This window comes from Cyanistes caeruleus, chromosome 17, assembly GCF_971803275.1.
Source record: "Cyanistes caeruleus chromosome 17, bCyaCae1.hap1.1, whole genome shotgun sequence".
NCBI classification, from domain to species: Eukaryota; Metazoa; Chordata; class Aves; order Passeriformes; family Paridae; genus Cyanistes; species Cyanistes caeruleus.
The window spans coordinates 12,039,677-12,056,966 of NC_141717.1; the positions used below are offsets into that span (position 1 = coordinate 12,039,677).

The following is a 17,290-nucleotide window of genomic DNA, read 5'->3' on the forward strand; positions in this document are numbered from 1 at the left end:
TGCTTCCCCCTCCTCTTTCCTGGGGTTTTTCATTGTAAGAGGTGAAGGATCCTGTAGTAGAAAGAAGTGCTTTGAAATGGGAGCGAAGAGTAATCTCTGCTACTCCTTGTAGCGCCATGGGAGTCCAAACACGTTCTGCAGGGAGCTTGCACACGCATCAGCACCCTGCCCACGTAGCGAGGAAGGGACTCATGGTGGAAACAACCTGACCTGGAGTTCCTCCCCGAGGCGCCTGAGGATGGAAGCGCCTTTAGCCCGCACCTGCTACGCGGCTCGAACACCACCCGCTCCAACGCGGGATTTATTTTTATCGCTTTTCTAAAACGAGACAGAAACTTCCCCTCGCCCGAATCCCGCCTCATCTCAGGGAAGGCGCCGCAGCATGGCAGTCTAAAAGGGGAATCACACGCCGTCGTCATTACCAGCCTATTCAGAAAGCCTTTGCTGAATCTCTCAGATCTGCACGGTCGCTTTGATGCCACCAGCGGAGAGATTTCTGATGACACATCCGCAGTCTCCAGGAAAGGTTCTGCTGCTGCTGCTGCCGCCTCCGGCCCTTCCTTACAGAAGCCTCTGATCTATTTAATTTAGGTACTTTGGCTGCACACCCATGACGGTGTCTGATCATGGCAGAAGGTAACTTTACAGCATTGCATACCCGCCCAACAACCCACTGTGCCACAGTCCTCCAACAGGATCCATCGAGACTCTTCTGTTCAACGTAGACAGAAACACACTCAGAGAGCCAAAAAGTGAAAAGGCAGTTTGTGAATCTGATCTCATCCTCAGCTTTTCATCTGTTTGATTTTCATCCATTGAGCTGGAGCTGGTAGGTAAGAATGAATATGCTGTTCCCTAATGGAAGCTGGATTGACTTGCTCCTCTCTAAGCGGAGATGCCAGACAAGCTGGCACTGAAATGGAGAAAACACAGAAACACTGCAATAGCAAGGGAAGATACATCAATGCTGTGACACACAAACCACACCTGGTAGCTTTAGTTTACTGTAAAGAATGGGCTGCTCCCAGATGCTCAGAAATCCTTGATGGGCAGACATGAGTGTCCTGCATTTTAGGATTTGCTATGATTTAACAACACCTTTGCCTCCCTGGCATGAAACCACGCCAGCAGCACAAGGTGCCCAGACCACAGCCAGCAGCACAGAGAGCACTGCATCTACTTATTGACCTAACACTGGGTGTTAGCAAGCCAGGTCGATAGGGGTGAAGGTGCTAAGGCAGGCTTTTCTCCCTTCCTGCTGACACCCTTATGTCAGCACCACTTTCTAAAGGATAACACAACTCTACCACATCGTGGTACTGATGTCGGTGCCATGATTAAGACACCAAAGTAATTACAAGTGTCTGCTTTTGTATGCTGATTGCTTTCCAAATAGATGTTCTCCATTCCAAATAAATCCACTATGGATTAACATTTCTCCTACTTGTTCACTACCTAGAATGTATTTGATTAGAAAAGCGTGATCAAAACTCTGCTTGACCATTTTTCAGCACTTCACCATTTTTCTTTTCCTCATCAGGGAGAAAAATGTATCCATTAGTTAACCTTTGCAAACACATTCTTTTTGTAGCCTAATTCAAAGAAGGATTATAAAAATATCGTCAGACTCGGCATGTGAATAGCTTTTTGTGAGCACAGGGAAGAAGCATTCATATATCAGAACATCAGCATGGGGAGATAAGGGAGCTGTATACTGAGAGCTTATCAGAATGCAAGATCAGCCCTGTGAAACCAGCATAAACATCAAGGACAGAATCCATATATTGATGTAATTCTTAGTGCTACTAGTGCATTTGTGCGAATTTGCAATTAAATAAAGCTTATTCCTTACAAAGAAAACAAGAAGTTAAGGATACAATTCAAGGTCCATTGAGATCAATGAGAATATTTTTCATTGCATTTGAATATAGCTCCCTCTCCCTCCCTCCCAACATGTCTAGTAGAATATTAAGAAAGAAATTACCTGAAATTCGTTTGTACTACTTTTAAACAGACCAAGAATTGAATCCTGAATTCTCTTAGTCTGCTTTGTAAACCAGAAAATCCAAAGCTCTCCTTTCATCCACAGCTAACACTTAATGTATTTAAATCCACATTGGTTTGGTATCAAATAAAGTCATTGAAAATACCACAAAGAGATGTGGGTGACAAATTAACTGATGCAGGCAACATAACTTCGAATTTCCTGACTTTTAGGCAATTAAAATATCAACTTAATTGTTGGATCAGTGTAGCTTCTCTCATTTTAATATGTAAATCAGTCTCTATTACGCTATAGCTCAAAGAATGTGTGACTCTGCTTACTTGATTAGGCTGGGAATTGCTGGTCCTGCTGTCACTGTGTTTACACTCTAGTGACAACTTTGCACATCAAATTCACGTAATGCCATGTCATCAACTTCCTCATCAAACATAAACTTCTTAAATACAGCCGCCGCTCTAAAATATTGAACCTTATTTTACTTCCTTTGCAGCTCCTAAATAATCAGCGTAAGTGAAAAGAAAAACTGGAAATTCAACTGCACAACAGTATTTCTCAGGAAAAAACAGCTTCCCACAGACAGGGAGATGAACCAGAAAAACAGGCCATGCTAGAAGTTATGCTTTAGCTTCCAAATTTTTAGTTGCACGTTGTCCCTTTAAAATGTGGTACAAGGAGACAAACTTTTTCTCTCAGTCTCCACACATTCACTGGGATTGTGTTAAGGAGCCCTGATTTATCCTGTGAAGACAGTCAGATGTCAGCTCCTGGCCACATATAGTTACCTGTAAATTGATATGAGGACTCCAGAGAAAACCAGAAAACTCAGTCATTTTATTCCTGTTATGACCTGATCACAACAGGAAAACCATCTTGGGTAGTATGGAGTGGGAAAGGATAAATAAGTTCAGTATTTTCCCATTCCTGTAATCCTTCTTGAATCCAATAAACAACCCCAACCAAGGGGATGCTCACCTCGCCAGCACAAGGCTTTTCAAGACTTCCCAGTGTCCTTGACACCCCTTGCAAAGTCCCTCCACTGGATTTTTACCACTCTACTGGCTCACAGAGGCATGGGGTTTTAATTTCCAGGAGAAACACTACGTTGACAAGATGCAGAGCAGAGATCTGAGGCTCTGCGCTGCCGGAGCGCCCCGCCACGCTGGCAGGCTGGTTTTTCTGATGTCAGGGAAATGGTGTCAGCCTGAATTTGAGACATCAGCACAAGCCTTTCTTCTCAATCCTGCTGATGAATGAAAGAGCATTTTCAATTGTGTACATCCAGAGGCCTTGTGGCACAACAGGCCTAATCAAAAGCTGCTCCACGATGCAAAGTGCTGTCAGAGGCAGCTCACAGCAGAGCCCTGCAGGAGCCAAAGGGCAGCTGCAGATAATACTGCATCTCCTTCCCTTCAGGACTGGAGAGATCTAGCAGGAGCATCCCAGCCACTAAGGAGGCCACAACCAAGAAATGAGATCTTGACTCAAATATCCCAGGCAGGAAAACACAAATGCCTAAGTTTACCAACAACAAAACTCAACAGGCTGCTGGCTTATCTCTGGTTGATAAAGAAACCATCAGTACAAGGGACATTGAAGAACCTGGGGGATATAGAAGAACTGTGGCCACAAAGGGTGTTACCTTTCATGTGGCATTTTCTGTACAGTACAAATTTGGTGGTGTTTTACAAGGATTGTGGGGGTGGGAAGGAGTTAGAACACAGAGACGAGGGCTTTGGATCCTTCTGCTGTCTTTTCTCCTTTGAAAGGCTCTGAACATCCTCTGAGTAGAAATGAAGGAGCATAGCTACTTCTGGGGGTTACTTCTGGTAGTGAGAACAACTCTTCCACATGCTCACTTTGTATTTCACTTAGCTACTGATGGACTGGGAACTGGAATTCCAAGTAATCAGGCTTAAAAATACTGTTTCTATCACCAGTTTTTCCTTCGCAGCCACATACAGGAGACAGAATACTCCTTGTCAGCCCAGGTTTCTCTACACATTTTCTCTTGATTTATCTGCTCCCTGATGTCAGCTCTAACCTTTCTCTCTGCCCACCTGTAACAACTTTAGCTACCTCTAACCTTCCCACCTACCTCAGCAAAGGCAGCCTCTTCCTCCCCAGATGTAACAGCACACCTTTACTGTGTCAGGACCAAGTAAGGAAAATGCATTTGCCCAGGAAAGCAGCAGCCTTCTCCTCAGCTGTATTTTCTTGCAGTGCTACTCATTTCCATTACACCCAGACTCAAGTCAGGATCAATAAGCCCAGAGAATCTTCCCTTGGGAGCCTCCTTCCTCATATTGCTACAGAAACCATTGCAGATGTTGTCGCACTTGTGTTTAAATTTGGTGCTCCTCATCACATATACATTTTTATTTTCTTTTCCATGTCCTTCTCTCTCACAACTTATTTTATTATTTTTTCTTTGCAGAAATGTTGGGGTTTTTTTTGTGGAACAAAGTCTACTTCTACTAAATATTTTGTAATCCATTTCTACATAGTGCATAGCAAGAGAGTAGAAGATGCTTTAAAAAAACACCCTTGTAGGACTTGCTGGAGCTGTATGTAAGTATTATATAGCTTCACAGGCTGCCTCTTAGAAAAAGAGAAATACTGAGTTCTCCAAGAACTTTTCATGTGAAATTGGTAGAAAAGGAGGGCAGGAAGAAATCCTGCAGCTTTTTTTGCTCTTTGTGAAGGCTAAGTATAGTCTGGATAGTAACCTTTGACTGACACCAAGTTTTACACATTTGCCAGCTACAACAGAACTACTTTACAGAATTTATTACAAACCTCTGGCTCCCTGGACAGCAGACAGAGCCTGAAAGTTCCAGCAATGTCTCAGTGGCACGTCCCATCCCAGTTTCACAAGAAGCTGCAGCTTCCTTGGGGGTTTGTTCGGTCAGCAACCTTTGGCCCTCTCGCAGCACACAGATTACACCCAGCTCGGGGCAGGTCTCTGGTTGTTCAACAGACTCATGGCATCTTGCCACAGGCAGGGCACACTGTTTGCAATACCCTCAGTGCTGCATGACTTCATATCTGTATTAACTCCAAAAAAAAAAACTAACCCTGGGAGTCTTTCTGGATGATGAGTACTATATATGATTAAAGCAATTTTTTTAAAGATCAGAAAACATTTCTTCCAGCCCTCTTGAGATACTGGTCTTTCATTCAAGCCAGGACCTTTATAGGTGGCTGCAGTGACTTCAGTAGTGCAGAACATTTACCATCAAAGGCACTCTTGCTGAATCAGAGCACACAAAAGCTTCAAGGTATTTTCCCCTTATGGCTGCTCTGCCCAAATCCATTGACATCACTTAGGGACTCTCCCCTGACCACTGTAACCCTGTCAATATGAAATACAGGAGATCACAACTCTGCTAGAGTTATTTATGAAAACAGGTATATTTAGCAGCACCACCTGGCTATCTCTAGTGCTGGGCTGAGACAAAGAGATCTGGATAATAACGAAGGGAATCAAAGTAAGCTCTATTTAAACTATCAGCTTATTCCCAGTCTTAATATACAATTCAGGTCCCACACTGGACTAAATGTCTTGCAGAAGAGAAAGTAGCACCATAAAAACAATAATAAGGAGAATTAGCTGAGAGCTGGAGGGATTGCCCCACGGAGGCTGTGGAGGAGGGCAGGGGAGGGCAGGCAGCTCCCAGTGGGTCAGGACTGCTGCTAATAACTCTCAGCCCTTGTGCTGCTTTCCACATCATTTGTGGTTTGCACACCAATGCTACACTACATCTCAGATGCAGGTAGCAGAAGGGGATGATTTCTTCCCCCATCAAGGATATGTGGCCATCTCTGGAGTGAAAGAGGACAGACCTTCATCAGTGCACTGCAAAGCACCAGAGGCAAAGTCAAGCTCTTTATTAACTTCAGATGAAATTGGGATATGCAGAAAGCAATTTACTGAGATACAGGCAGGGCACAAAGGCTAACATCCTGCTTTTCACAGAAGTCCCCTAACATTTGAAGGCAGCAAATGCCCTGGACCTTTGTGTCTATTTAGAACAAAGGCAGTTCCTTCAGTACAAGTGAAGGAGAACTGTCAGGTTAAACATAAGTGACAGAAGGGCCACCTAATGAATCCTTCCTGTGCTTCAGGAAGAGGCAGGATGAGACTGAAGGAGAGCTGCCCTCTGTGCACTCACCTGGCCCAAGCCCATTTGAGCAGTGGGATGCTGGGAGCCACTGGCACAAAGTGAGGAACGGAGGCTGCACTTCCACATGTGCACCCCACCAGCAGCTGAGGTCATGGAAGGATCCTCCATCAGGTGGACTCGGGTCCCATTCACAGGTGCAGCCCTCATCATGTGTGGATTCCCTACACAGATGGCAGGAAGCACCAAAGCTTCCAAGCACCAACAGCTCAGCCAACTGTGGATGGAGAATGGCAACTTCTAAATTCCATCTGCTCCTTTTTTGTACCTTCTGTACTCAGAAACACATTCAACAGAAGCACAAGCACACTGGGACAGTGACAAATTTTACCATCTCTGCCTCACCATTTCAACAAGATTAGATTATTTTAATATTAATTCATTACCCAATTTAAATCAAATTAAATACATTTTACAAGGCCCTGGCATGGCTGTGATGCTGGGGCCAGCCCCTGATGAATGCCAGGTGTAGCATCTGTGTTAGGGCCAAACACCTGCCTCAGAGTGAGATTCCCCAGTCCTTCATCAAGGACCCCCTTCGCACACCCTTTCCCTAACAAGGGGAAAAGGACACTGAAACCATTGAGATGGATGAACGGATTTTCTTTTTGGTGGGATTATGCTCAGGAAAACAGTTCCAAAGTTCTCCACAGATGGCTGAAATCAGAGTTGATTTCCCCATCTTCCTTCTTGGTAGGGGTGCCAGCCTCTCTCTCACCAGAAAGAATATTAAAAGCACTTTTCCTCTTTCTCACAGGGAGAAGCTGCGTGAAGAAGGGAACACTCCAGTGTAGCTACGGGATAGCAATAAATCATGAGAGCTGATGGAAAATTCGCATTACTGCATTCTTTTCGTCAGGAACCGGCTTCCATGGATCATCCATTCCTACCTTCAGATACATTACCTTTAAGTTAGGAACACAGATGGAGAAAAGGAGCACCTGCACCATTCTGTCTCATTTCTACCTAGGCTTTGTTACAAAGTCATTACTTTTCTCATCTTCCCATTAGCTGCCACCTACATATTTGCTTGCAACTAAGATCCAAATCCATCTCTAGCAGTGTCAGAATTCAAGAGGTCTACCAGGACCCCACAGGGCAAAAAAAGAAAGATCTAAACAGAAGTGGCCTGGAGAGGAAATGGGGGAAAAAAATAGAAGAAGCTACGGAGATGGAAGGAAAAAAGTAGAAGATGCAGACTGAAATACAGAAGGGGCAGTGGAGGGAAGGTGTGAAGAGCACAGGAAAGGGAAATGAAGAACTGGAACAGATTTCAGATCTGTGCAGCAATGCCCTGTGCCACCTCTCCAAAGCTGTCACAATCTGCATGCCTGTTTCTGAGGCAGGAGACTCGGAGCCTCTCCCCAGATGGCTGTGTGACCTTGCTGCTCTCACACAACCCAGCAGAGGAACACAACACTCACAGAGCTCAGCCCACACCCCGAGTGTGCTGCCCACAGCTCTGCCCCCCTCAACACCCCACGGGCCTGCACTGCCAGGCTGCATTTTGGAAAAGGACAGGATGTTGTTCTAGCCCTCCATAGGTCCCCATCTGAACAGGGACTACTACAGCATAAATGAGAGGAAAGGGCCACTGAACCATGTGGCAAGTTGCCAGGCTGTGCTGCAGCCTCCAGCGGTTATGCTCAAAGAGATTTAAAGTCCAGCATAACCTTGATTTTTAATAGAGTCACATTTAATGAGCTTTAACGTCCACAGTAATAATTTTCTTATTACCTATGCAGGAGTTGGAAATACGATCAGAAGAAATGTGCTGCACTCCAGTCCAATGAAGGGATTTAACAATGGCCAATACATTATTATCAAAACCATCAACATCATTGTCCTTAATGCCTTTTTTTGGTTGGTATAATTATAATTCTGTGAACCATAAGCACAGCTGTTGCATACCACATAAGCTTGCTGAATGCATCAAACCTGACTGGCTGGAGGCCACCCAAATCCCTCACCTCACCAAGCAGCCAGTCAGGTTATATGGCAAAACAGGACAATAAAATCTTACATTTACCTCTATCTGTCTAAAGGCAAAATGCAAACTTACACATGACCTTTGCTGTCCTCCTAGCTTTTATCCACACTCTTCCTACTCTGCCCTTGCTCTCTCTTCATCCCATTCTACTCTGACACCAAGGACCTCCCTCCTCAAAAGCTCAGAGAACTGAATTTGCCTCTTGTGTGTGTCACACAAACGAGCTGGATAAACAGACAGATGGGGACTGCAGCTGACAGAAAGGGGCGAAAGAAAAACTCCAATTCTTGTTATTTTTGTACAGAAACAGCTTCACAGAACACACAGAAATCCACTCCCTTATCATGCACAACGAGCCTCCCTCCCTGGGGTAGCCAATTGGACAGTGACAAACAAAGCAGAGGGAGTTTCTGCCACATGTTCCTCACTTCACACCTTGAAAATACACTGAAGTAGAAGGCATGTGGCAGCTGTTCCTGTGGGCAGAGCTAGGAAAACAGCAAAGGCTGGATCTTCCATGTCTAATCCAGAGGGAGACTGTGTGAGTTTTCTGGCCACACAAATCCATGTTGTCGAGCCACTGCAGAACAGCTGCCATATGCACACTGTGGATGAGGGATGGAATCAATGCAGAAATGGATGCAGCTTGCACAGCACACTTGATCAGCTGTCCCCAAACCCACCAGAAGCTCTCCCTGCTCCAGCAAGGAGGCCAAATCTGGCATTCACCTGGCTAATTTAAAGCCAGCTCAGAATAACCCAGTAACCTTGTGGTCAGCACTGGAACACCCTCAGCGTTTCTTCACATCCCAACATTTGCAGTCCCCATGCTCTGACCATGCTGCTGAGTGCTCCCACAGCAGAAATGAGAGTTAAAGTGTATTTATGGCAATGTTCCCTGTGCATGACAGTGATGCACATAAGAAAAAATGCCCAAGATCTTTCCACATAATCTGGCTTCCTTTACCTTCACCCTGTCCTCAAAGAGAGCCATCCACAGGACTGCTCCATCCTTCCACAGCTTTTTCCCATTTTGTTTACAAGAACCACCTCCAGATGCACTTATAGGCACTCTGAGAATCCAAAGGGTCCTCTTGTGACTTTGGTAAATGACACTGAAGTACTTCCCACCCTTCTAAGTTCTGAACCTGATGCTTTCTTCCATCTGAGCTGGTCACCAGAAGTCAGAATGATGTAGCTTGGGACTGGGGTAAAAGGTAAAAAAAAACCCATCACATACATGAGGCTGGAAATACCCTGAAACCCAGCGAGCTGTTTGTTTTCCTGTTGGAATCAAAGGCAGAAGAGAAAACAGCTTTAAAAATGCATCCCTTCTGAGCTAACTACGAACCTGGTAACATCCCAGCACAGAGGCACCTCACAAGCAGCTAAAAGCAACTGCGTGGAAAGGCAGCAGAATAATAATCCCAGCACATCACAGGAGGCACACATGAGGAACACATTTCCCCAGAAGAGATGGTCTAATTACTGCAGATGTACCCCAGAGGTTCATTCATCAGTGACAGAGACACTGGACTGAGCTCACCTCTGCAGCCTCTCTGCCCCTGCCCCTGCTGGGCGCTGTCAGCCCCTGGACCTGCAGCATCAGATGTGCCTGGTACTCGGGGCATAAGGACAGACAAGGGCACTGGGCAGCAGCATCTGCTGCAATTTAAGCCCCTAAAACCCAGTGCATTCCAAATCCAAACTGCAATGTGAGAGCTATCCCAAAGAACTGCCCACTGGGGCTCTGAGACTGGAATATCCTACAGACAGTGGTCTTTTTAAATGCTTGCCAAGTGTTTCATGCTTATGCATCTGTTACAGCATCCACTAGCAGGAGTGACAGAACTGTCACTTGTAACAGGCAGTGAGCTCTTCACTTTATAAACCACCCCATCTGCACTTCTCACCATCATATTTTTAAGGCTATATAGTACCATAATCCACTTTGAGATGCTGGAACAAATACATTCTCAGCAGTAATAAAGTGCCATTGTTTGAGCGATGGGGAAACAGACAAGCTACTTTCTGAGAATTTCAGTTTCATAACAGAGAAAGATGGTGATGAAAATGAAAGTGCATTTTCTTCAAACCAGGGCTCTGTCCTTTTGTGGGTCTGAAGTCTCCAGCACTTGTGACCTTTGGGAAAAGCTCTGCTCTCTCAGTCTCATCTGAGGGAGGATCCTGACCTCCAGACATTGACCATGTATATGCAGTTGGAACGCACCAGGTTTGCTCCACACAGACCTTCAGTTCCCTTTCATTTTTCTCTTCTCTAACAAATTGCTTTGAGGCAATGACAGAGTTACAGCAGTAACTTCTCCTGGGCTCTTCAGCATAGCTTGATTCTGCCTGGTCCCTCTGAGTGTTACAGGTGATCTGTTAGGCTTTATTGATATCCTTACCTTGATTTTCAGAGTCTGAGAACATGTCTGGAGGTGTTGATTTTTGGGGTTACTGTACTAAAAAGTCTCCCTCAGGTATATGAAAGGAAGACAGACTGTACTGGTGTGCCACAGATTCTGTGAAATGTATTTAGCTCAGTGAAAGATGTACTCTGCTTTCATGGAGTATTGAATGTAGCTGTGATTAATGGGGCACATATACACTGATAAACAATATTAATTTGTTTTAAGCCAGGTCTGAAAAGATTCCAACCACTTGCTTCCCTGCAGCTATGAAAGTTATTTCCTGCTGTCTGTACTACCTCAAGGGCTAAACCAGCCCTGAAAGGAAGGAAATATTTCCTTTCACTCTGTCAGCAGCATCAGCCTATGAAGGCTGTTGTATTGGTATTTCATTCATCATGAGCAAATGATATGAATTATTATTATTTAGCCTTACCACCCACCCTCTACCACACTGCCACAGGATTGCCACTGCACATTCACTCTCTCCTGCACCAACCCAGCTTTTTTCATTTTTCATTTTCCATACAATCACTCCATCACGCACACCGCACTGCCTCCATCTGCTTCTGCACTCAGTTCCTCTGGCAGCATGGATGAATAAATGCATCCCCAGAACCAGAAGCCAGCAGCCTACCTGCAACTTCTTGTGGGGACTGAAAACCCCCAACTCCTTCCAGATTTCCAGAGATGGAGCCGCCTCCTTGGAGCACCCTCACGAGCTCCCGCAGCCTTTCGCACTCCTCCTGCAGCTGCTGCTGCTCCTCCTTGCGCTGCTGCTTGGCCAAACTCATCGGGTTCATGCTGAAATGGAGAACTTTGGTTCTGCTGGGGTCGTAGTCACCCTGGGTGGCAGAAAAAAAACAACAAAAGCACATTGAGTAACCAACCCAACCTCCAAGCCCACCCAGCCTGTACCACTCCATGAAATTAAAAAATGTTACAGCAGAAAATAAGGTGACATTTATGCAGTGACAAGGTTTTATTCCAACAGTTGAAGGCAGCCAAACCCAGTGTTGTTTCTCCTTCTCTTCCTACTCCATCTTTAACAAAACCCTGAAACAAGGCAAAGAAACAACAAACAAAAAAACAACCAAACCAGAAAAAACCCACAGAAACACCCCACTTAACACAACTTGTTCCCTGGCTGATACTTCCACAATCAAATTTAACTCCAGAAATGAAGTTTTATAGCTGCATTTAAAATCTCTTGATAGCAGGAGATTATAATGAACACCCAAACGCACCCTTAAATGACAGCAGGACACCCAGTGCCAGCCTGATTTATTGCTCATATAAACCACCAACATCCATGGCATCCAAAGGTGGAGTCATTAGCAAGTTGTATCAGCTCATCCCAAGCAAGGGAACAGACATTCCATTCCTTTTTTCTCAAAGGACAGTTGCATTTACAGCGGTTTAAATAGTCAGTCAAGCCCTAGGATAGCAAATTAATATTCTTTCAAAGAGAGAGGAAAACACTGATGTTTCATTTGTGATTTCAGAGAGACAATTTTCATATAAACTACAGGAAGCCTCACAACCATAAATGTAGTAAAACATGTGCTAACACTGGCTGCCACGGCACTCTGCCCAGCTGAAGCCCTATAGCAGTGCCTGCATAAAAAGCTATTTTATATGGTAATATTTTTCCTTCAATTAAATCTCGAGACCTAAAGTGATTTTGTAAACATTAATTAACCCTCAAGAGCAGCATGAGGTAGGTATTATCCCAATTTTATCATTTCATTTCCATTAAAGACGTGATAGAACTTTATGTGGGGTTTTTTTCCATGCAAGCCAGAGCAAAGACTGAGCGACTTCATCCTGCATTGCTGATCATTGCTGCTAAGAGACCCCAGAAGATCCCACTCCCAAACATCTTTTATTGAAAAAACTCTCTATTCACATACTGTGAAGCTCCTCATCAGGCAGTGAACTGCTGAAACTCACTGCCCAGAGCCTGGCAATAGACACAAAACAGCATCAAAAACAGGTTTGACAAAATCAAGGACCACTCCAGCTCCAGAACTGGGCTGTGCCAGGGAAGGACATGTGAGAATCTTCCTGCATCTCTGTTTGCTGGAAGAGTGCTAAAGAGTCTGGACAAATTTGTAGGCTTTCACAAAATAGCAGCTTCTACCACTGTGGTCAAAGATGCTCTTCTGGGATTTTCTTCCCAGAGTTAAAAAAAAAAGAGGGATGTGGTGGTTCCTCATAACTACTCTGAGAAACCAGTTTTCCCTCAGCTGTGCATCTGGGTAGGAGAGAGTCCCTGTTCCACAGGTTCTCCTGCACGTTCTCCTACTGCCCAAGACTCACTCCAGTGACCTCAGGAACACCTGGCAGGGCAGCACTGCCCTGCAGCCCCACAGCAACAGCTCTGTGATCCCATTCCCATAGCCAGGCTGAGAAAAACCTCCCCTAACTGCCAAGCAGGCAATTCAGGCCAAAAGAACAAATAATCCCACAGTCAGCCTTGATCAAGAGAAATTCAGGTGAGACCTGAAGGACACAAACAGCATCTTGGAGATGTCAAACAGAGGGAGGAGGAAGACAGCTGCAACACCAGCTCATTAGATATATTTTCCCCAGCACACACTGGCATTTACAAACCTGCTCTTGTACTCAGCTCGTTACCTTCTCATGCTATTTGCACTTCAGGACTCCTCCAGACAGGTCAGGGCACTCCTCACTCTCGTGTTTGTCTTTCAAGGGAAGAGATTCAACTCCAAGGTTTGCAACAGAGCTTACTCTGGCTGGCAGGAGGATGCTCTGTGGATCCCAGCTCTCCTTGGGCAGCTGCTGGTGTTTCTGACCAGCTGGGAAGGGCTCTGGCCCTGCTTCCCTTGCCAAGGCCAGGCAGAGCTCACAGCTCCTCACCCTGGCTGCCAGCACCGTTCCAGCTCCAGTGCAGGGATCACCATTGCTGCAGACACAGCAGCAGGGGCCCTGTGAGGAAAGCCTTGCACACCTGGACGCTGCTAGGGCTGCTGTAACCCACACTGCACCAATCTGTTTATTCTGCAGGTTATTTGCTCTTTTCCATCATCCATCTGGCCTTTCCACAAAGCCCTGCCATGAAGCCACAGTGCTTTGTCTCTCACAAATCTTTCAGACTATTTATCTTCTTCTTTCATAACATGCCCCCCTTGAAAAATCTTGCTCTAAAACTCATCACCAGGACTCAGCCTTATTTTCAGGGTTCACCAGCTCTCCTCAGCACATCAGTCTGAAACTTCACTAAGACAAGAGAATCTCTTAAAAGCCCACAGTGCAATGAAGGCAGTGGCAGAATCCATCTTATTTAACATTTCTGGGAGATCACTAACATATTTGCTATGCTACTCACATTTCTGGGCTAGGGGCAGTAGCTTTCTCTTTCTTCTACACAGCACACATCAAACCAGTACATTTCTCCCTACAGCTAAAATATTAGTGCAGCTGGTTTATATTATAGCAATGCCTAAAAGAAACCAAGTGAGACAGGGATCCCAGCATGCCAGGTCCTGTACAAACCCCATAGGGAACTACCACCTAAAGCCCAAAAAGCAGACAAGAAAGCCTAAAGATGCAGTATGTGAGGGGAGTGCAGGTATGGAAAGATGCAGTCTCTGGTTCCAGGTTCCTCAGCAGCATGGCAGAGAAGAAAACACACCTTCAGAGCTGCTCCTCCTAAGCACCAGACCATGCTGCCACCTCACAGTCCTACCAAGCACAGCATTTCTTAAGTCTCCAGGAAATTCACTGGCACTCTCTGGAGTTTCAAATAAATGCAGGAAGCTTTCCATGGAAACGCTGCAGACCAGAGGCAGTGTCTGATGAAAGGGATGGGTCTCGTGTAGATAATACAGAAAGTCAAAGCAGCATCACAGCTTGGGACGTTTGGAGTGTTTTTCCCAAATTTCTGAAGGCTGGGACTGACTTTGTGTCATGAAAATGTGGTTTAGGGCTGGCTCTATGAAGACCCATGGCTGGAAATTGCTAAATATAAGAGACAGAAAAGCAGCATTAAAATCTCACTAGCTTTTGTCAGACATGAAACCATAATGCTGGTAGGAAACCAGGGACTGAAGAAAGCAAACAACATCCTCCTGGAATCCCTTTCGTTCTGGAAAATGTAAATTGCTGTTTTTCTCTGTCAACTGCGCTTCCACCTACGATAAATTAGTCTTACTGATCATAATTTTGTCCTTTCAGTTGTGCAGCAGAAGCCTGGAAAATTGTTTCAGGCACTGGGAGAGAAGACCTAAACCAGATTTTCCCATTTAGAAAATCATTTCTAATCTTGGGTGACTGAAGAGGAAAACCAAACAGTGGCATTTGAAAGGCAGGCACAGAAGACACAGCCACGTTCCTTGAACAGGAGCTGGGACTCCCCAAACAGCTGCCCAGGCACAGCTCCAGATGCTGCTTCTGTGCTGAACCAACACATGCAAGGAGGTATTGCTTAGCAGAGGTAAAAAGCATCTTATAACCAACAGTAATGTATCCCTGGTTTCTCCAAGAAGCATGAAAATCGTGCTGCAGGTTTGGGAACTTGGCCTGAATGTGAGGTTTGATCAAACCCACTCAAGCTCATGGTGCCTTTATATGGAAATGTGGGACATTTGGGCGATGCAATCGATGTCTGACCCACAGAGCTCTGCTGGAAAGCCATCCCACCCCTGGCTCGTTCAGCAGTTTCTTGGTAGCTTGTTTTGCTCATCAGCACATCATGGCCAGTGTCTCAGAAAGCAAAAATAACACATTACTGCCAGTTTCTCAGCAGCATCCCCTCTTTACCCCTGTTTTCTCCAATACCTTAAAAAACAGAAATTGCAGAGATTTTGAAGAGTAAATGACTTGGACTAGAGAGAACTGCTGGCGTTCATTGATTCTTTTCAGGAATAACATTGAACAAGTAATTCAGATTTGTCAGAAAAATGTACACAGAGCTTCAATTTAGGGGAAAGCAATAAATACCTTGATTGATTGCAACCAAACCTGGTTGGCACTTAAAAAAATGAATTACTCATTCCTGGAAAGCAAGATACCAGTAGCTGATTTGGTGCTTAAGGCAGCAAAACCATTTTTTTTTGGCTCACAGAAAGGTACTGGACATTTTATAGAGATGACCTGTTGATTCCACACGTTAATACCCTCCACAATTTGTGAAATAATGTTGTTTTGATGCATTATCCTCAGCCTTACAGACATATGCCCCAGGGTATCCACAAGGGAAACTCTCTCATGAACCACCCCATTGCTGCTGCCCCAGCTGTGGAGTCACCATGTGGGACAAACACTGCAGATGCCACACACAAATATTAATCTTATTTTATTAATATTAATCCAAGCACACTCTGGCAGAACTATTTAGTAAGACTCTGGCTATCAATAAACTTTCTGACAAAAGACTATGGAAAAAAGAATTTGAAACAGGGCAAATTTGTCATCTAGAAGCGAGGTACAAGCTCAAGTCAGATTCTGCTGCCTCCCCTCTCACTTCCATCTTCCAGCTTGAAAAAAAACCACCACCCCAGGGAGATAATTGTGCTGATGCTATGTGTCATTTTTTAAAAGTATATTATTGTCAAACAGTCAGCATGTTGGTCTACGTGTTGAAATTACTGCTCAAAAACTTCCTAAGTAATCTGCCCATTAGGGAAGAATCAGTCAAGTGCCAAAGCAATGAATGAAGACAGGACTGCTTTAATCTCTGAAAAACAGAAACTTTTCCTTTAGAAGAGGAGTTGTTTAGAAGAACAATGAAAGCTGCCAGTGACAGCACCTTGAAAAGGGATGAACTTATTTTGGCATCTCTCCTCCTGGTTGTTTGAAAACTGCACAGTCCCAATTCAGCGATGTCTTTCTCCAGGAACTATAAAAGCTTTTCTCTCTACTCCACTCACTTTCACAGGCACACGGGTAAGAATAAAGTACTTAAACCATGTGGACCACTTTACATTTGATGAAACATTCAGTGCTTAACAACTCCATTTAAGGTCTATTCATCTGTTGCAGGTATTTCTGATCAGAAGGTAGAGCTGGTAGCAAGGGGAATGGTATCCATTGGTGTGAATATGTTTCTCTAACGTAACTAATGAAATTAAAGAAGTCCACACATCCCCAAAAAAGGCAATGAGTGTCGGGATACAATGTCAGCAGGCACTGTGAAGGATTTTCAGCTGACTTCACATCCTCACAGGCTCCTTCTGTTTAATGCTTTGGCAGGCAAAATCATTGAAACCCCATAGATGGGACTGACATGCACTTAAGTACCTCATTTTTTCAGTCTTGGTATCTCAATCAGCCTTAAAAGATTGTGATTTCTAAGCAGCACAATAAATTCTGGTGGAGCATATGGACAGCTGAGTTTAATCGCTGCTGGCTGGCAATACAACAGCTTGTGCTTGGCCCTGCTGAGAAAAGGCTGGCGATTGGAAGCTCTTCAAGGAAAGGACCATTTCCTCCTCACACGACTCTCATGAATGGTGAGAGCCACCCAAACACTGCAGCCTTCTGAGCTAAGGAATTTCCTCCCATGCTGACTTCTGAAGAGAGAAATCTCCGAGGTTTCTGGACTGGGATGCATTATTCAGTACTGGAGAACTTAAATAGAAATGATTTAAGGAGCTTAGTAGATTATATCAGCTTTAAATGGGTCAGTAGTTACCTTGGAAGAATAGTTGAAATAAAGACTGCATCTAGCAGTAGGAGA

At 44.7% G+C, this 17,290-nt stretch overlaps 1 protein-coding gene across 6 annotated transcripts in view; it reads right to left on the minus strand.

Moving 5' to 3' along the window:
* MAD1L1 (mitotic arrest deficient 1 like 1) overlaps positions 1 to 17,290 on the minus strand; it is a 346,167-nt gene that overhangs the window by 111,025 nt on the left and 217,852 nt on the right. For all 6 annotated transcript variants that reach the window (XM_023936806.2, XM_023936807.2, XM_023936808.2 and 3 more), the window contains one exon: positions 11,225 to 11,432. In XM_023936806.2, coding sequence (XP_023792574.1) covers positions 11,225 to 11,432 — 208 coding nt within the window. The remainder of the gene's footprint in view (positions 1 to 11,224; positions 11,433 to 17,290) is intronic.